This window comes from Poecilia mexicana, unplaced genomic scaffold, assembly GCF_051168715.1.
Source record: "Poecilia mexicana isolate PSO_F unplaced genomic scaffold, ASM5116871v1 scaffold_3, whole genome shotgun sequence".
In the NCBI taxonomy this organism is placed as follows: domain Eukaryota; kingdom Metazoa; phylum Chordata; class Actinopteri; order Cyprinodontiformes; family Poeciliidae; genus Poecilia; species Poecilia mexicana.
The window spans coordinates 24,733,257-24,754,046 of NW_028263372.1; the positions used below are offsets into that span (position 1 = coordinate 24,733,257).

Here is a 20,790-nt window from a genome sequence, read left to right on the forward strand (position 1 = left end):
GTGAAGCTGGAGGTCGTCTCGTCCGAGCGAAAGGACGTCGCGATGAACGCAACCGAGGAGAAGCTGGCGGAGCTCGTGCGCGAACACCCGAACCTGTACGACCAGTCGCGCGGGGACTACCGGAACAGCGTGAAGGGGCACCTGGCGTGGAAAGAGATAGGCGCCGCGATGGGGAAGTCCGAGGAAGAAGTGAAGCTGCTGTGGAAAAACCTGCGCGACAAGTTCTGTAAAGCGAGGAAGCGGCTGGTGCGGAGACAGTTCCCCCAGCAGGACGAAAACGACCTCCCGTGGGAGGTGCAGGTCCCGGGGCTGTTCAGCCAGATGGCCTGGCTCACCGCACACGTTAAACTACGGCCGGAGATCGGAGGGAGCGTGGGGGACCCACAGGAGGTGACGTCAATTCAGAGAGTTTTTCAGTTGGATTTCTGCTGGTGTTTAACTTTCACGCTGAGTGAGTTTTCAGATTCTTTTATCGGACATTACAAACCGACATGGAAACACCTGATGGTAGACAGAGAAGATGGTTCTTCTGTTATCACGGCTGACAACATCCGCTTTGGTTCCTTCAAAACAAAAGCCCTTGTCAACAAGTTTCTGAATTAATCAGTAACTATTAGAAAATATTTGATAAAGGCACAATGAGCAATAACTCCGTTAATCGCATGATAAATTAAAGTTAGGTCAATAATTTCATCGTTTTTTCTCTTACTACCAAAAACTGGATGATAAAAGTCTTCAGTCTGATCAATTGATCAACTTTTTATTAAGGATTTCATTTGTTGTTTCTTTTATTTCTGTTTATTTATTTTGTATATTTAAAATGTCTTCCAGTTCTTGTGCTAAATGTTTATTAGAATTTAAGACTTATTGATATTTGAGAATGTGTTCTTGCTTTATTATACCATTGTACCACTATTACGTGAAAATAGTCTGGTTCACAAAAGAAAAAAAGTTCTTAAAGTATTAACGTTTCACTTAAAATAAAAATCTAGATTAATAATAATGATAGTAATAACCATATAATAATAATATATTGCATATTACTGTTACAGAAAATACTGTGCTGTTATTAGAAATAAAAATAGGACTTGTGATCTGAGGGTTATGTAACTGAGTTGGATCACTTTTCCAAAAACGTACATAATATATTGAACATTGAAAAATACACTATTTACAATACAGCACATCAGTGCAGAGAAACAACTGTGTAATAAATAGTATAAGATTTAAGAATATTCAAGAAAAAATAAGGTGCATACTTTAATTGGTAGCTTTGAGTAAGCTAAGGAAGCCGGTCCCGACTCGGTGGACAGTCCTGATCCGGAAGACGGTCCTGATCCGGAGGGAGGTCCAGACTCGGAGGACGGTCCTGATCCGGAGGCTGGTCCTGACTTGGAGAAAGGTCCTGATCCGGAGGCAGGTCCTGATCCGGAGGTAGGTCCTGATCCGGAAGCAGGTCCTGATCCAGAGGCAGGTCCTGATCCGGAGGTAGGTCCTGATCCGGAGGCAGGTCCTGACTCAGAGGACAGTCCTGACTGAGAGGACAGTCCTGACTAAGAGGACAGTCCTGACTCAGAGGATGGTCCAGACTCGGAGGACGGTCCCAACTCAGAGGACGGTCCTGATCCAGAGGCCGGTCCTGACTCGTAGGACGGTCCTGACTCGGACGCAGGTCCTGACTCAAAGGATGGTCCAAATCCGGAGGCCGGTCCTGACTCGGAGGACGGTCCTGACTCGGAGGCCGGTCCTGACTCGGAGGCCGGTCCTGACTCGGACGCAGGTCCAGACTCGGAAGACGGTCCTGACTCGGAGGACGGTCCTGACTCGGAGGACGGTCCTGACTTGGAGGCCGGTCCTGACTCGGACGCAGGTCCAGACTCGGAGGCCGGTCCTGACTCGGACGGAGGTCCAGACTCGGAGGCCGGTCCTGACTCGGAGGCAGGTCCAGACTCGGAGGACGGTCCTGACTTGGAGGCAGATCCTGACTCGGAGGACGGTCCTGATCCGGAGTATGGTCCTGACTCGGAGGACGGTCCTGATCCGGAGTCCGGTCCTGACTTGGAGGCAGGTCCAGTCTCGGAGGACGGTCCTGATCCGGAGGATGGTCCTGACTCGCAGGACGGTCCTGATCCGGAGGCCGGTCCTGACTCGGAGGCAGGTCCAGACTCAGAGGACGGTCCTCACTCGGAGATAGGACTGGCCTCTGAGTTGCGAACGGCCTCTGAGTCAGGACGAGAAAACATTGAAAGCCAAGACGCAGTAGACTTTGATGACCAGGATATAAACAAAGACTATTAATATGTGAACAAAGGTGATCTAGTTTTGGAAAACATTGAATCAATAGACTTCAAAGACCTAGACAAGAATGAAGAGCCTGAGAAAAAGCCTACTGATGAGATAAAGCCTGCTGTTGAGGTGAAGCCTGATGTTGAGGTGAAGCCTGATGTTGAGGTGAAGCCTGATGTTGAGGTGAAGCCTGATGTTGAGATAAAGCCTGATGTTGAGGTGAAGCCTGATGTTGAGATAAAGCCTGATGTTGAGGTGAAGCCTGATGTTGAGATAAAGCCTGATGTTGAGGTGAAGCCTGATGTTGAGATAAAGCCTGATGTTGAGATAAAGCCTGATGTTGAGATAAAGCTTGATGTTGAGATAAAGCTTGATGTTGAGATAAAGCCTGATGTTGAGGTGAAGCCTGATGTTGAGGTGAAGCCTGCTGTTGAGGTGAAGCCTGATGTTGAGGTGAAGCCTGATGTTGAGGTGAAGCCTGATGTTGAGATAAATTAGCCTGCTGTTGAGGTGAAGCCTGATGTTTAGATAAAGCCTGATGTTGAGATAAAGCTTGATGTTGAGATAAAGCTTGATGTTGAGATAAAGCCTGCTGTTGAGGTGAAGCCTGCTGTTGAGATGAAGCCTGATGTTGAGATAAAGCCTGCTGTTGAGGTGAAGCCTGCTGTTGAGGTGAAGCCTGCTGTTGAGGTGAAGCCTGATGTTGAGATAAAGCCTGATGTTGAGATGAAGCCTGATATTGAGATAAAGCCTGATGTTGAGATGAAGCCTGCTGTTGAGGTGAAGCCTCCTGTTGAGGTGAAGCCTGATGTTGAGATAAAGCCTGATGTTGAGATGAAGCCTGATGTTGAGATAAAGCCTGATGTTGAGATAAAGCTTGATGTTGAGATAAAGCTTGCTGTTGAAGTGAAGCCTGCTGTTGAGGTGGAGCCTGCTGTTGAGGTGAAGCCTGATGTTGAGATAAAGCCTGCTGTTGAGGTGAAGCCTGCTGTTGAGGTGAAGCCTGATGTTGAGATAAATTAGCCTGCTGTTGAGGTGAAGCCTGCTGTTGAGGTGAAGCCTGATGTCAACAGAAACAGGATGTGTCGTGTCGAAGGGACGCTTTCCAGGAGAGAGGATGCACAATGCGCCATATGTGGGAACACAAAAATATTCCCAATGCAGACAAACCTTGGTGCTGAAAGCCTGACAAAAATACCAAGATTTGGTCTTTTTGAATTTGCTGGAACTGGAGGACCTGCCTCCAAGTTAGGACCTGCAGTGTTTCTTTTGAAACACTGTATAACCTTGTCACTAATTATTGGGTTGTCAATTCTTAAACACCAATTCTCTAACTAAATTATCATTGCCTGAGAGAAGTTGAAAGTTATATCTGCAGAAGTTTCTTTCCATCTTGTCAAAAAAGATAAAATCTATGTCCTTTACTTCTTCCCAGAGTTTAGGAGCAAGCTTTTTCTGGACAGGTATGGTGTGCTTCATTTTGTAAGCGGCATGTCTAGCTCTATGACTGGACTTATAAACCAATTGCCAAAGAATTTTTTCCACCATATTTCTTCTTTCCTCTTCGGTTCCACGTCTGAAACCCATCTCTTTCGCGCCCCTCAAAAATCGTTCAGGGTTCATGCCTGCCTGAGTATAATCCTCAGTCAGGCAGTTTTCATCTGAGTACAAGTCCTCACTAGGAAAAAAATTCTTTCTGATCTTTCATTTTGTAGATGTAAACATTTTCTTTGGAGGAACAGGATTCTCCGGTGATGTTTGAATTTTTCCACAATAACTTTATGTCCTTCTGGATAATAAAAAGTCCAATTAAATGCAGTCCAGATGCCAAGTGGAAAGCATCTTTGGCGATACTTTGGAAAATCCGTTCACTCAGCTCTTTTGACACCTCTGAGAGAACATCCACATTTAATTCTCCTGTTTTTCTCAAAAGTAAGATCAAACCTCATGGTGTTCTTCCAAAAATGTTTCTCTGACAAGATGCAGAGTTAGTCTGTCCGCAGATTTTTCAATCACTTTCCAAAGAAGTTCACTGAGAACGATTTTTTCCTGTAATCCGGGGTTGTTTGACCAGGATGGACTTTGTTGGAGAACCTTTTTTTCATGTTTTTCCCAAAAAAAATTGAGCTGTGAGCTTTTGTTACTTATCTGTGTTGAGGTTAGCTAAAATGTCCAAATGATTTCTGTGTTAACTGACCTGAGAATTAACTGATCAGTTGGTGATGTCATGACTCTATGACATCACAAAGTCATCCTTACCAGGACCTCATGACACAGACTTCATTTAAAGTCATGCTGATGACATCATTGTCAGCAGCATGGCAACAGTTGCTAGGGGTAATAATAACTCGCAGTTAGCATGCGCTATGAAAAACAATAGAATCTGTGGGGACAATTGGCCCCTCCACTTTACCACCCTACCCATTTTTATTTGTTATTTGGGTTCCGTCTCCTAACAGGCATGTAGGGTAAGTGTCAATGGGACCGGTACATCCAACCAGTTGCTCAGCAAATCCACCAGTTTAACCCAGAAGGGTTTGACCAATTTGCAGTCCCTTATTCAGTGCATCGGCTTATTTTGGTGGGGGTAAAATGAATCGTAGCAAAAAAAAACAAAAAAAAAAGTCGACGCAATAATAATATTACTCAAGTAGAAGAAAAAGGTACAGTGCTGTGAAACTACTTTAATAATATATATATATATATATATATATATATATATATATATATATATATATATTTTTTTTTTTTTTTTTTTTTCCAAAAATGTTACTCAAGGGAATGTAACCAGATCTACCCAATTTTGAACATAGGCAACATCATCAGTAGCTTACAGGCTACGAACAGTTTTTACAAGGTAAGAAGACATTATGGACTGCACTAACCAGTAAATTGTTCATGTTTTTGTGGCACACAGGCAACTGGAAGAACAGACGACATGGAAAAAGAGCAAGAGGAAGACAAGAAGAGGCTGCTTGATCCGCTCCCAGTTGTCACCACCAGTTTTTCTCTTGCAGAACCCGCTCCAAGCTGCCACCAGATCATCGAACCTTCTCCTAAACGCAGAAGACAAGCTCCCGCAGAAACTGGGCCAAGTTCTGCTGATGCATTCAGCAATTTCAGGGATGAAGACGAACTGTTTTTGCTCAGCCTGCTGCCCTCTCTGAAGAGGCTCACCATTAAAAAAAGGATGGAGGTCCGCATGAAGTTCCAGCAGGTGCTTTACGCTGCAGAGTTTGAGGACTAAAGTCTGGGTCTGGATCACTACGCTATCTATGCACTGTCCCTCAGACAGTCGGCTTGTAAATACATGTTTATAAGTTGTTAATGATTATTTTTGTATTGTTATTTTTGGTATTTTTTTACTTTACTAATCTTCAGAGGCTGGGTTAAAAGGAAGAAAAAAACGCTTCACTTTTATTTACTGAAAACACACACAATATCAACATTTATTTATGTAACTACGAGTGTTTTTCTAGTTTTTCAAGAAGTCAGTGATGAAGGAGTTACAGCAGTCCTGACTCATTTCCTCATAGTCAAACATTTACTGTATTATTTTATGGTCACATAAAAATTAAAGGGAAAAGCACAAATGCTCCAATGACGCACTACTTAACCTGCCGCATTATAAAAGTTGCTGTGTATTTTTATTTCCTCATAATAGAGCAGCTTCCACTCAGACATATGCAGTGCCTTGCAATCATATTCACATCCATTTATCACATTTATTCACAACACAAACATACATATATTTATTTGATAGAGCAATCAAAGTGTAAGGAAATGTACTTTTTTTACAACATTTTATATTGTAAATAAAAGTCTGAAAAGCCTGAAATGCATATTTAGTCTCCTTAACTCTAATACCTTTACATAAGAGACCTGTTGATCGCCTAATTAGTAGATAGAAATTGTAATGAACAATTAATAGTGAATATTGTTAAAAACCCAGCAGCACAAGACTCAGGTTGACAGGACAACTGTTATTTACCTAAAAAATATGGTATTTATGGAAGCGTCAAGAAGAAAGTTAAAAGGTAATTGTAATAATTGTTTGCCACATTCAGAGGTGGGTAGAGTACCAAAAATTGTACTCTAATAGCAGCACTTCCAACATATTTTTATTCAAGTAAAAGTAAAAAGTAGACATCCAAGAAATTACACAAGAGTAAAAATAAATATTTGGAAACTGATCAAAACATCAATTGTTTAGTATTTCAAAAATACATCATCAAATGGACAAAAATATAAAATATGTTGGCAATTTTTGTGCAGATAAGACCAAAATTAAGACAATTTACACAAATAACATAATTACATACAAATCAAGCAAAAGAAAAAAATTCACGAGTTTCAATGTAAAACTTATGAAATTTTAGCAAAAAAAAAAAAAAAAAAAAAAAAAAAAAAAAAAAATATATATATATATATATATATATATATATATATATATATATATATATATATATATCGTTTTTGGTTAAAACAATTGTTTGTTCTTCAATCTGTGAAGAACAGACTGTGGATAGAGAATCCAGACATTTTACTGAAGTAAGAGTAGTAAAATTACTCAAATAGAAAGCATAGCATAGTAAAAAAAAAATACTCCTAAAATTACATTTTACCCAAAAGGTTACTCAAGTAAGTGTAACTGAGTAAATGTAACTAGTTACTAACCAACTCCAGTCACAAGCTGGGATGCAGCAAAAGTGATCTAGTGTGACTAAAATGTTACAATTTGCTGCTTTGTGAAGGAAAACTAAATCTTCATGTTTCCCTGAAATACAATCTACGTAACAAAACACGGTGTTGGCAGGATCATGATGAGGGGATGCTTTTTTCATAAAGGAACTGACACCAAAGATGGGATAACACCATAATACCGCCATTAAAAATGCATTTCGCATGAACAGAAGTGTGTAAAATTAATACCTGCTTGATTCAAATGATTCACACTTTCAGCATCAAACGTCTCTGCAGCCGTTTTCTCACTGGGAATACTGGTTTTTATTCAGATTATTTTCCAGCAGCGCTGTTATCCGCATAGTCATTCACTTCAAAACGAGCCAATCACGTTGCTGCTTTCACAAGTCCCGCCTCCTCGTTCTCTTCACTGATTGGTTGGTCTTGGGTGTGGCGTTTTCATTCATCATTTTCTACATTCATTCAAACATCCTGCTAACCTGTGACTTTCCATACGTGAAGAAGTAAATGTCACTTGCTGTTTTTCCTGTTCTGTGTTTTCTCTAAGTCTACGTGTCTCCCATCACCTCTTTGCTTCATTTCTCCCCCTACCAGCCTCCATCCCTCCTCCTGTTTATCCCGAACCCCTCCCCTCTCCCAGCCTCCTGCCTCTTGTCATTGGGTGCCGTGTCGGGTGATGGTTGTGGTTTCTGTCGGTGATATCTCCGGAGCATGTACCAGCTCTCTGCCTGCAGCCGTACATGGACAGATGGAAGTTTATCCACACTCTGGGACATCTGAGAGCTGCTGATTACCTCCTTCATCCTCAGCTGCTGGACAGATTTCATACAAGCTAAATGACGATTACTCCTGTGTTTCTTCATTTTGAGGTGAGATGCAGGAATGCACATGTATTCAGTTACGTTAGGATGTGTTAGCATTAAACAAGAAGTTGACAAAATCGCTAGGTCATATTATTTAAGATTAGTTAAAATGTGTTCCTTTTGTAAGCCATAATTATGATAACATCAGTGTTTTGAATAGTAGCACTGTCTGCAGGATTTCTGCACAGTGAATGGTAATACTACGATGAAACAGCATCCTGTATTCATTGGTGGAAGAAATAAAACACCTCCTGGACAGCTCGGTGATTGGCTGGTTTATCCGTCTTTATAAAGGAGGCTGATCTGGGATTTCATGCAGTTTGTTGGTGAGTAATGGGATGCTAGGTGTGGTTCAGAAATGAGTCCAAAAGCGCCACAATGAGATAATAACAAGTTACTTCAATGGATTAGTATCTGCATAAAAATCTAAACATAAAAATGTGTGAATATATGACTAAATAACTATGCCATTATTAATTTTTTTTTACAAAAAGCATTTATATTATGATATAGTGTGGAATATTTTCAAATAGCAGTGCCAGTGCTCAGGCTTAAGAGGAAATCATGAATTTAACCTTTAGTTATTGTATGTATTACATATGCTTACAATCTGAAATATGTATTTATTTATTCCAATTTTCTATTTGTTTTTCAAGTTACAAGGAGTTACAGTTATAACAGTTATGTAGCGTTTACTTTTTGGGTTTGTGGCATTTTTAAGGGATCTTTTAGTGATTTCATTCATATTTATAATGGCAATTTATAAATTGCCATTATACATATATATACATTACTCACATTTACCTGAGTAATTTGTTGTTCTTTTAACTTTTACTTGAGTAATTTTATTATGAAATATTTCTACTCTAAAACAAATATATTTCAACTAAAAATTAACCAGACACACACCTGCAGTTTTTTGTTAAAATTTTATAAGTTTTTTTTTTAAAGAAACTGAATTGGGGAAAAAATATTTTGTTACTTATATGAATTATTGTAATTTTTGTCCTTAAAATATCAAAAATTCCACTTTAAATTTGGTCCATCTGATTATGTAAATGTAAAGAAAAGGTTTGTCAAAATTTACAATAAATATATACAGTCTCGTATATTACGACTTAGAATGAATGAAATATTTTAAAATGTTTGTTTTGGAAATTGATTCAGGCAGTACAGCAGCAGCTAAAGGGCTGCTGAGCTGGTCATATGATCTCTGGTCAGTCCGAAGAGATTAGAGGGAGAAACAGGAAAACCACAGCAGAGGAAGAGTAACGCTGCGCTTCCTCTGTAATGCTATACTTTACTGGGAAGATCGAAGGGTTTCAGCCATTTCATGGCAATAGTAGCTCATTGGGTTATTATGAAAAGAAAAGGTAAGAAATATTTACATTCTGGAAGTTTTTTGTTTGTGATTTATTTGAAATTATTCTCCTGTTTTAGGAACAGGGGCATTATGTTGAAAGATGTGTGTTTTTGGGGTAAGACAATATCGACAAAATACAGAAAGACTTCTGTAACTTTGAACAGTAGCAGCCTATTAACTAGAAATTCAGTATTTAGTCACATTTTTTCAGTTATAAAATCATAGTAGATGCATTTATTAATTAAGCATTTCTCTCTGCAGGCATGAAACTGGATTTTTAATTTTATACAGCTCTGGAAAAAATTAAGAGTCCAGTTAAAATTATCAGTTTCTCTGATTTTACTCTATAAGTAAATGCTTGAGTAAAATGAACATAGTTCTTTTATTTCATGAACTACTGACAACATGTCTTTGAAATTCAAAGCAAAAAAATTAGTTTTTATTTGCAGAAAATAAAAAAAAGATGCAGAGCTTTCAGACCTCAAATAATGCAAAGAAAACAAGTTCACATTCATTTACAAACAATACAAATGTTTTAACTCAGGAAGAGTTCAGAAATCGGTATTTGGTGGAATAACCAGGAGGTTTTCAATGGGATTCAGTGCAGTGGACTCTTAGTTTATTCCAGATCTTGTCACATTATATCAATCAGCATAAGTCCAGACAAGCCAGTGTTATTCAAATCTGCATTGAGGCTCATTTTATTCCAGCCTGTGATTTTTTTAGATCAATGTTTTTTTCGTGCAGATCCATCCATGCTGAGCACATCAAGTCTGGCCAAACTGGATTGCAAAACCAAAATCCTCCACAGTGCAGAGCATCGGGTCACCTGGATATCAGACGAACAGCTGAACCTTCCTGTCTGGCTTAGTCTTCACAGTCCACTGCAGAACGAACCATTTTGAGGACGTCTCTTAGGGAGACGGAGGAGCGCCCCGCTCAGCATGTACTCCCCCCAGAGCCTCCATCGCTGGGGCATCACTCACAGCGAGAGCATGGAGCGCCTGGCTTACAGTCAAGGTAGGCCCAACGTTTAAAACTCTGACCTTGCTGAAAAACAGCCATGACGGTTAACATCCACTACAGCATGTTTTACTATTACGGTGCATTTTTAATTTTAAAGACAGCAATGAAACATCCTCTGTACTGTTGTTAGTTTATAAATCACTGAACGGCTTAACACCAAAATACATTAAAGATCTGCTGTTGTTGCTGAGGTCTTCTGGTTCTGGTTCTGGTTCTGGTTCTGCCTGCATCTCCAGAACCAGAACCAAACATGGAGAAGCAGCATTCAGTTTTTACAATCCAAACTCCCAGAAAACTGCAAAACTGCCGAAACCCTGAGTTCCTGTAAATCAAGGCTTGAAATCCACCTGTTTGGAGTTGACTTGATTAATAAAACTGGAACATTAATCAGAATAGTTTATGTATATTGGCTTGATGATTTTAATGATGGAATTTGACAAAAGGTAATGTTTATTTCTTGTTTCATAATTTGTTTTTATATTTTTATGGTGTAAAATACCAACACATGATGAAGAGTCAAGCAATGATCACCCATAATTTCTGCTATAGTTAATCATCTACTGTGTAATTCAAAAGGAATCGTGTACATAGTTTCTTAATTTGAATTTTTAACGGTGTGATAATTCATAACAACAAACGTCATACCAGGTGGTAACATATTGTTTGCTGCCACTGTGCAATTTTGCGCTCTAGCACATTTTAGATTATGTATACATGTATAATTGTGTTTTTTATGTTTTAACATTTTTAAGATTTCATAGTCTTAAAAAAAGGCTAGTATTATTGGCTATATAACATTTTTAAAGAACTTATAGCATATTTTAAGATTTTTTTAAGACCTAATAGATTTTAATAGACCTAATACCTAAATGCAACAAAGTTTAGGCATTGTTAATAATGTCCTTCAATAACACAAAATTACCAAGTCATATTTTCAAATTTCATCTCTAAACATTTTTAAATCATATGAGATTTGAAAATGTTTAAAGTTGAAAGGAAATTAGCAAATTTCCTGTCAAAAATATTGAACCAAAATATACCAGAATATTTTTGGGTATTTTTAAATGCTTTAAAACAAGAGAAGTCTGATTGTAATAGAAGACAGTGAGGGAAGTGTCTTTTTTTAATAGTTGCTATGTATATTAAATATTTTTGGGAGAGTACGTCCTGAAAACCTTTATAAGGTCTATGTTTCTAACTAAAGAAATTATAGTTTTAATACCTGAAGTTGATTGAAAACCCTACGGAGTAAAACTTGAGTGGAGCTTTAATAATTCATGTGTGAAAGCTTCAGGTTGAAGCAGCGCCCTCCCTGCAGTTCCCACCTCCGGCAGCAGGGGGCAGCAGCTCGGCGGCAGCCTATAAATGATGACGTAGTGCTGCTTGCTGCCTTTTGTGAGCTTCGTGGGCCTCCTGACGCCGCCTCCTCACAGGGCGCAGCTGCTGGACCGGGGAGACGCCAACTGTCGGTTTGGTTAGCTGTAAACAAATCTGTACACCTCCGAGATGTACGGGAAAGGAACCTTTTGTGCGGGCCTGTTTGCTGCGCCGTGACAGCAGGTTTTAGCGCTCATCATGTAGGTAAACTCAGGATTATTTGACGCACGGGAGCGGTGTAACTTTTGTGGGGAGCTGATTTTTTTTTCTTCTCATGTTGGTTAAACCAATGTCATCATTTAACCGGTGGGATCCCGGACATTTTGTTGCTATGCTCACCTAAATCGCTAGCTAACTAAGTGAAGAAGCTGGATAATTTTGTGTGTTTTTTACATCACGGAGCTCAGCTAGCTTTGATAATATTCCCTTGAACATGGCATCTGCTGCCGCGGAGCACGACCTGGCTCTGAACGAGGCGGACAGCAGCAAGGAGAAAGGCCAGGTGTTCGGGATCCTCAGGCTACAGGAGGAGAAATCAGGTGCAGGGGACAAGGCGAACAGCAGCACAGGGAGAGGTGGAGGTGGCGTGGGAGACGGGCGATGGCAGGCTCCTATCTTCGCTTTAGCCAGGAAAGCATCAGAGACCATTTCAGGAAGCATTCACGTCCTTCCAAAAGTGTCGGAACACAGGACTTCCCTTCCTGGTGACTGGACTGTCCAAGGTACAGTATGCATTATGGGGCTGTGCTAAATGAAATTGTGGCACATCTCTCTCCTGCTGTCTAGTTTTCATCATCACCAGAGCCGACCCAAACCTTTTTGGGGCCCTGAGCAGATTTTCATTTGAGGCCCCATCAGAGGTCGTGCTAGACATTTTAGTTGTCCATCATTTTGACTGACGGCATAAAAAGAAAAATCTGTCTTGTACTATTTTTACCCGTTGTTATAATCATATTAACATAGGCTATTCAGATGCATTTTTTTAATGTGGTTCAGTTAATCCCATCACACATAAACCAGATGAACGCATCTAACTTTTTCTCCGTAGTGACAAAAACCACTGACTGTGGCCCCAATAACCACATAATAAATGAAATTAAATGACTACTTTAATTACGAGCGTTTCACCCACTGGAGTGAAGTGGGTGTGCACAGCCTCACAAATTCCTCCTGGTCCACATCTGCAGAGAGATCAGCGCTGGTTCATCAGTCAGTTGGATCTGCCCGATCCAAACCGATCAATTAAACTCTGCCATCTTTTTACCCTGTCCGCGATCCAGCCCCGCACTTTTACGAGGATTTAGCCCCATATACCAAAAAATCAGGACCAGATGCTTCATCATTCCTAAACTTCTCTACTGTTACTAGCATAACTTGTAATTAGCTTACATAATTGATTTTAACCTTACAACAAACTGAAATAAAAATATTTGAATTTTGAAATTCAGACTGCTATTTAAGTGTGCCATATTATTTTAACTATTGGAAAGTAACATCAATTGATAAACATGAAACTGATATTAAGCAAGTTAACAAGTTTGAAATCTTAAATTTCTCCAACAGTGGCAGCAGGAATATATTGATAATTATTTGTATAACAACTATAAAAGCAATCCATAAAATGTTTTTTCCATGTTTAGTAGCATTCAGTTTGTATAATTCAATGTTATTTTTAATTGGTACTCTTGGAGGCCTCCTGGTGGCGTGGGGGACCATAAGCAGCCGCTTAACTTGCATATTTCTTGGGCCCGGCCGTGATCTCCACAGACCACTTGATGTTTCACACATCAGTGCTGGTCTCATGCGCCCTGCTCCGTTTGCCCCGAGGCCTCACATGATGCGTTCAGAAATGCCGTCTCTTGGGGTTAACACACTACTCGCTGTGTCATTCAGCTGTTTAAACTACAAAATCCTCATAACTACTGCAGCAGCCGCACCTCTTTCACTCCCACTCTGAGCTAAATTGAACCTGCTGGCTGTCACCATCTTCACCACAAACTTCCTTTCACAATGAACCAAATCAAATGACGTTGATAAAAATCTTTTTATTTATTTTGTATCAAGTAAATATTAATTTGGTTTCAATTCCCTTCATGTTTTGCATGTTACTTAAACATGTTATGGTAAATTGTCCCAAAAGTTATTGCGATAAACGATAATGTTGTTTTGAGACCATTTTCAATGAATATAATATAAAGGCATAAAAATGCAAGAACACGTTCTCAAAGATCAATAAACTTTAAATTCTAATGAATGTTTAACACTGGAACTGGAAGACATTTTAAACATCCGAAATGAATAAACAACACAACAGAAATGGCAAATAAAATTCATTATGAAGCATTTGTAAACAAAATTATGGAGAAATGCACCAGGCTGAAGCCGTTTGTCATCCATGTCAAGGTTTCTCCCAGACAACTTGGTCAGCCTGGTGGTTGTGGCGGTTGCCAGTCATCCATCCAGCGGCTCAATGTGTTTTTGAGTTAAAAATAGTTTAAAATTGACAGGAAATTTGAAAATATCACTTGATAATAAGATTAATACCTGAACACCAACTATAAAATCGTATAAATGCAAACATTAAAAGAAAAATTAAATAAATAAACAATACTAAGCCTGGTGGGGTCCAAATGAAGCCTGGTGGCCCGCCAGACTTTTCATACACTGGGGAAACCCTGCATATCCTGGTAAGAAGAGAAACAATAAATCATGCAAATGGAAGCTATTAAGCTGATTTTAATTTATCATGCAATTAATAATAATAATAATAAATTTTATTTGTAACGCACCTTATATTTCAAAGAAATCTCAAAGTGCTACAGAGACTAAGAAAAATAAAAAATAAATTGTAGAGCTTACAGTAATACATCTTGCACCAATTAACTGATTTATTCCCGAATTAAATTGTATTTTTATTTAACACCAACAAGTTGCAGACAGTACTTTGAGGAAGTAGTATTTTCTTCAGTGTACTTTGTTGAAGTTTTATTTGACAGACCAACACAAAGTAGTGCCTAACCTTGAAATGAAGGTTGCGGGGGGGGGGGCATTCTGACTTTTGACTTCTCTTGTTTTTGTTTGTTTTAATTCTAGTTACTAGTCTTTAAGTCTTTGCAGATCTAGTAATAATTTTTTATGCCTTGTTCTTTGTTGCTAAACAGCTCAGGCTTGGTGAGACTGGAGGGCGAACATCAGTTTTAAAGTCTAGACCCTTTTTTGTTGTGTTTAGGTATAAACGTTGGTCTAAATCTTGCCATTTCACCTGCAGCTGTATATTTATGAATGTTGTCTCCACAAATTCATGTTAGTTTGTTTGTGCCCAAAGCTTCCAGCAGCTTCTCTGTTCTGACCTCTGATAATTTTTCCTTGTAAAAAATCACAGCCTTGCTGCCTGCAGGCCAACGTGTTGCTACAACAGCATCTCCTGACTTTGCTCGGTCCTCTGGTGTGTTTAGCTACACATTAACTCACATTTCCAAACATGGAGCGTTTAAAAGCGCGGCACACTGTCTCCACTGCAAAATCACACAATCTGACCAAGTATCTTTGGTCTAATTTCCAGTTCAGATATCTCAGAACCTTTGAAATAAGACAAAACTAACTTTAAAAAGCTTTTTGTTTAAGTCAATAATTCTTTAATATTTATGAGACGGTTGCAGTTATAAATGTAACAATCTGCCAGTGGAACAAGACATTTTTCTCATATTAAAAGCTAAGATTTTAAGCTAGCAGTGTATTAAAATGTTTGCAGTTGAAACTAGAGCAAAACTACTTGGCAGGGTTTTGTGTTTTTGCGGTGAGGCCCTGAAGGTTTCACTGGAAAACAAAATCATCATGCTGCTGATCAAAACGTTACATAAATGTTTCCTCAAACTGGGACAGGAAACGATGGTGTGCTTTTAAAGGGCAGTTCAGGATATTCTCTTACGATGTAGATAAATCTGCTGTTTTTGTTGAGTATAAATTCATTCAGTCCCAGAGGTTGAAGCAAGCAGCAGTAAGTAGGGGAGGGGCAGCACAGTCCTAATCTTTCTCTGGTATCTCACTAAGTAAACTTTAAATATTTTTTACATTTTCAAAATGTTTCGTTTTTAGATCTTGGCAGAATTGGGTGGTAACTAGTTACATTTACATGAGTTACTTCTTTGCAAGAATTTACTTTTAGGAGTATTTTTACTACACTTTTTACCTTTACTTCAGTAAAATATGTTAAAGTAGTGCTACTCTTGCGTAAAATTTCTGGATTTTCTACCCACTGAATGAAAAACAAACATGTTTAAACCAAAGGTTGACCAGACACAGACACACCTGCAGTTTTTATTAAAAAGTCATAAGTTTTATATTGAAAGAAACTGATTTGGAAAAAATGTCTTTGCCTTACTTTATTATTTTTTGTTACTTGTATAAATTGATGTAATTTCCATTTAAATTTATGTTTTGGCCAATCTTATCATGTATTATTTAAATACTAAATGGTTGATAATTTGATTAGTTACTCAATACTTGAGTAGACTTTTTTTTTTTTACCAAATACTTTTTTACTCTTATTTGAGTAATTTCTTGGATGGCTTCTTTCTACTTCTACTTGGGTAAAAATATGTTAAAGTAGTTCTATTGTTACTTGATTCCAGTGTTTAGTTGCTCTGATAACCAAACTTGATGTTATTCATATATATTGTAATAAATTTTGAATAGTAAAATGTAACCCAACATGCAGCTCTCTAGAAAATGAAGTCCACTTAAAACGATCGGTTTCTCTAATTTTACTTTTTACATGTATATGAGTAAAATGAACATCATTTTTTTATTCTCTAAACTACTGACATGTCTCTGAAATTCAAAGCAAAATTTTTGTTTTTATTTGCAGAAAATGAGAAATGGTGAAAATATGCAGAGATTTCAGACGTCAAATAATGCAAAGAAAACAAGTTTATATTCATTTAGAAACAACAAAACCAATGTTTTAACTCAGGAAGAGTTCAGAAACCGATGTTTGGTGGAATAACCAGGAGGTTTTCAATGAGGCTCAGTGCAGTGGCTCTTAGTTTTTCTAGAGCTGTATATCTAAACTGCGGATCGTTTCCTCCACAGCGATGCGTGACCCGATGGCCATGGAGCGAGCCAACTTGCTGAACATGGCGAAGCTCAGCATCAAAGGCCTGATCGAGTCGGCTCTGAGCTTCGGCCGGACGCTGGACTCGGACTACCCGCCTCTGCAGCAGTTCTTCGTGGTCATGGAGCACTGCCTGAAGCACGGCCTCCGAGGTGAGCGAGGCAGCGTCCTGTAGAGGGACTCAGAGCTGTGTGTGGGCGAGGCCGCGGTTTTTCACAGTGGGAACGCAGAACGTTGGACAGAAGGCAACAAAAAAACACGTTTTGGAACATCTAATCGCTATTTCAATCAATAATAAGTGATTATTAAATTAAATAAATAAATGTTTTTTGCCATTCTCACGTTTCTCATTGACTGCCAGTCAAATTGATCAAGCTGCTTTGCTCCTTAAACTAGCAGAGCCAGTGCCAACTTTTGATCTGTGATTAATTTAAAATATTACACATTTTTATAATAAAAACAGTGGATTGTGGTGAAAATTCTTATCGTTGGGTGTATATTATGACATGAACAGAAATCATGATATACCTGATGATATTTTGTTAAACAGAACTCATGGCAAACTGAAATCACAAAGTATGAGGCAGCATTAAACGAAATGAAAAATTACTGACCAGAAGGGCTGGACAATAAATCAATAACACGATGGACAAGTGATCATTATCGATAGATGATACACCTGATAGAATAATCAATAATTTTACAGAAGTCTGATCCAGAACCACACAGCATTCTGGGAGATTTAGGCAGAGGAAAGACTTTAGCCGCTCAACAGCCAACTAAGCAAAGTTGGTGAAATCAACTAGCTCTCTCATTCTTTGGTTACCTAGCAATGACTACCTCTCTCATTCTTTGGTTACCTAGCAACAACTAGCTCACTCATTCTTTGGTTACCTAGCAACAACCTGCTGAGTAACTGGCGCAGCAGCAGTTTAAGGTTTCACCACTCTGCTTCATAACTGCTTAAAAATAAAAAAACAACGGCGTGGTGTGAAAACTGTGGATAAAACAGGAAATGATATGTGATTTAAAACAGAAAACTAATCAATATTGATATTGACTGATATGAAATGCTTATATTGTGATAAATTTTTTAGCCATATCGTCCAGCTCTAAAATAAATTCTAACAGTTCACGTAGTTTGACTGTCTGTGGGTCTTAAAAGGGGCTTCCTGGCTGGAAACTAGTGGCATTTGGCATGGAAAAGTTTGGGAATCCCTGGACATATCTACCCTCCCTAGTGGATTTTCCTCTCTTTGGTTTATTTCTCTTTGCTTTCCCAGTGAAGAAGTCCTTCCTGGGGTTCAGCAAGTCTCTGTGGGGACCTCTGGAGCTGGTGGAGAAGCTGTGTCCAGAAGCGTCAGAGATCTCTGCCTCTGTTCGAGACCTTCCCGGCCTCAAGTAAGGATCAAATTCCTCCTCCACACGCTTGTTTAAGCTCACTGCTAATCTGCAGCAATTAACGGCTCGCAAACAGAAGTAACATGATACTGTGACCTGATCTGGCTCAGGGAAGTACCTGTGCTGTTTACTTTCACTTCACCTTTCAGCTTCACTTCTCCCTTTCCCTGCTTTTATACAGACACACATTAACTGAACACATACATGCACCACCATCAGGTAGACGGTGAAACTTTGTCAGCTTTAACTGACTGCTACTTTCTTGACCTGAGTGAATTTCAAAGGAGAAAGCCGTAGACCGCATGTGTCAAACTCGAGGCCCGGGGGCCAAATGTGGCCCGCCGTAGCTTTTTATGTGGCCCTCTAGACTCCAGATTACATCAGTAAGTTCTTCCAGTTTTTCACAAATCAACAAATCTCCACATTTCTTCTGATTTTACTGCAGAAACATTAGGCAGTCACTGCTGCCTCAGTTTACTTAGTGTCATATAACGGACACAGCGAGTAATGAAAAGTTTACACATTATTGCAAATATTGTAAAAATTCCTTGCAAATACTTCTAAATTAGCAACACAAAATCTGTGGTTTTGAATTAAAAAAAACAGAAAAACAATTAGGCCTGTCATGATAAACAGTAAATCAATTAATCGCACGATAAATGAAAAGAAACGCAATAATTTTAATTTGCTTGATTTATCGTTTTTCTCTTTTTACCAAAAATCTGATAAAAATCTTCAATCTGGTGTTTGGTCTCAACTATCACTTTCTTTGAAAGATAATTTTGCTTTAGACTTAATTTATTTTATTTGTTGTTTTCTATATTTATTTTGAATATTTTAAATGCCTTCCAGTTCCAGTGTTTAAATGTTCATCAGAATTTAAAGTTTATTGGCGTTTTATAATCTGTTCTTGCATTTTTATGCAATTATTCCTATTTTATTACTTGAAAATGTTCTCAAAACAATGTTGTCATTTATCACAATAAGCTCAATTTATCGTCCAGCAAAATTTATCGTGAAAAAACAGAGACCGATCAGTATTATTTAATTTTAATTGAATGCTGAAACAGTTATTTATTGATACTTTACCAGTTTAAAGTATCAATACACCCTGGCCCTTTAAGAGCGTTCAGGTTTTTAACCCGGCCCAAAATGAAAATGACTTTGACGCCCTCGACGTCGTAGACGATGACTCTGCAGACAGGAAACCAACTGAGAAATATTCGTTGTTTCTCTGATCAGCAGAATGAGGAACATTAATGTTGCTGCTGGAGGCCCGGTCCGTTTCCTCTGGTGCTGCTGAGTCAGACGGAACGAAAAGTTTCACACGCTTTAGAACGGTTCTGTGAAAACTACAAACACAAAAAAATCAAATGCAGGCGCTTTAAAAACTTGAATTTTAGTTTGGTGTCTTCAAAGTTTGAAAGTGTTTGAATTCTGCATAAAGTCACAGAAACTGGCTGAAATTCAAACTGTGGTTTTCTAATGAAGTCAATCTGACGTCGGATTTTCTAATATTTCTAATATTTGAAGTTAAATCAGACTTAAACTTTTCTTGATTTAGAATCACCAAAATTATTTCTGTTTGCTAACTTCCAAAACAAACTGCGAGGACATTTTCTAATTTTATTTTGAATATTGGTTATTCCTAATGGCTCATTGAGTTATTGATCTGTGTGATTAAATTACAGGCTGCTACATAGTTAAACGTTACTGAAATGTTTTTTAGTGTTCTCACACCAGTCAGCTGTTCAGGCTGAATGAGACACTTCAAAACATAAAATTAGTTACATTTGGATTTTCCTTATTCCTGCTGCAGGATGCAGAATATTGACACAATGAAAGAACAGTAATAAATGACATCATGCTGAATGAAACTGTCTTTTTTTGTGTGTTTTTATCTCCAAAGTTTGGTCCTGGAATAGTTTGATTTTTACCTTGAAAAGGCTTGAAATTTATAAAACCTGGAAAAATTATAATACAGAGAATCTGTTTGTGTTTTCATAAGTTATAATGCAATTAAAAAGTTATCTGTACATTTCAGTAACTCGGTTAAAGAAGTGAAAATAATAAACACAGAATTATTACACACAAATAATTGTGTACAATATACAATATTTAATTTACTGAATGAATTTATTTAAATTAATTCAATTAATCTTATTTATTTAATTCAATAATTATTTTTTAAATATTTTATAATTTAATTAAATACATTAATTATTTAAATATTTAATTTACAATTGAACAATTAGTATTTAGTTTAAATATTAATTATTTAATTAAATAATAAATTGTTAATTTAAATTAATAACTATTTAATTCTTTAAATAATTAATGATTTTGGTTACAACTAATCAGTTTTTTAGAGAATTTGAATAATAACTGTAATAATTAGGCTGAATAAACAGCAGCTGCAATACAAAGTGGATTGTTCATGTTTGAATGCAGTTTGCTGGTTGTCCAGCAGAGAGGCGTGACGCTCCTCCTCTGTGTTCTGCAGGACTCCTCTGGGCCGGGCCAGAGCCTGGCTCCGCCTGGCGCTCATGCAGAAGCGGCTGGCCGACTACCTGCGCCTCCTCATCACCAGGAAAGACCTGCTCAGGTACGACCCGGAGAAACAAAGCGCCGCCGCCCGCTTTCTGACCGCAGCGCCT

At 38.3% G+C, this 20,790-nt stretch overlaps 2 protein-coding genes across 3 annotated transcripts in view; both read left to right on the forward strand.

Moving 5' to 3' along the window:
* Nucleotides 1-6,124, forward strand: LOC148160234 (transcription factor Adf-1-like). The gene is made up of 2 exons (XM_088004355.1): nt 1-390; nt 5,204-6,124. The coding sequence occupies exons 1-2, from the start codon at nt 43-45 to the stop codon at nt 5,531-5,533; spliced, it is 678 nt and encodes a 225-aa protein (XP_087860481.1). The 5' UTR covers nt 1-42; the 3' UTR covers nt 5,534-6,124.
* Nucleotides 6,125-7,712: 1,588 nt separating this feature from the next.
* rufy2 (RUN and FYVE domain containing 2) overlaps nt 7,713-20,790 on the forward strand; it is a 29,146-nt gene continuing 16,068 nt past the window's right edge. Inside the window, exons 1-5 of one of the 2 annotated variants that reach the window (XM_014975541.2) lie at nt 7,713-7,859; nt 9,964-10,236; nt 16,711-16,884; nt 18,016-18,133; nt 20,637-20,738. In XM_014975541.2, the coding sequence (XP_014831027.2) occupies nt 10,161-10,236; nt 16,711-16,884; nt 18,016-18,133; nt 20,637-20,738 (470 nt within the window). In that variant the 5' untranslated portion in view covers nt 7,713-7,859; nt 9,964-10,160. Of the gene's footprint in view, nt 7,860-9,963; nt 10,237-11,637; nt 12,342-16,710; nt 16,885-18,015; nt 18,134-20,636; nt 20,739-20,790 lie in introns of those variants that run through there. The other variant, XM_014975540.2, reaches the window with a different exon arrangement.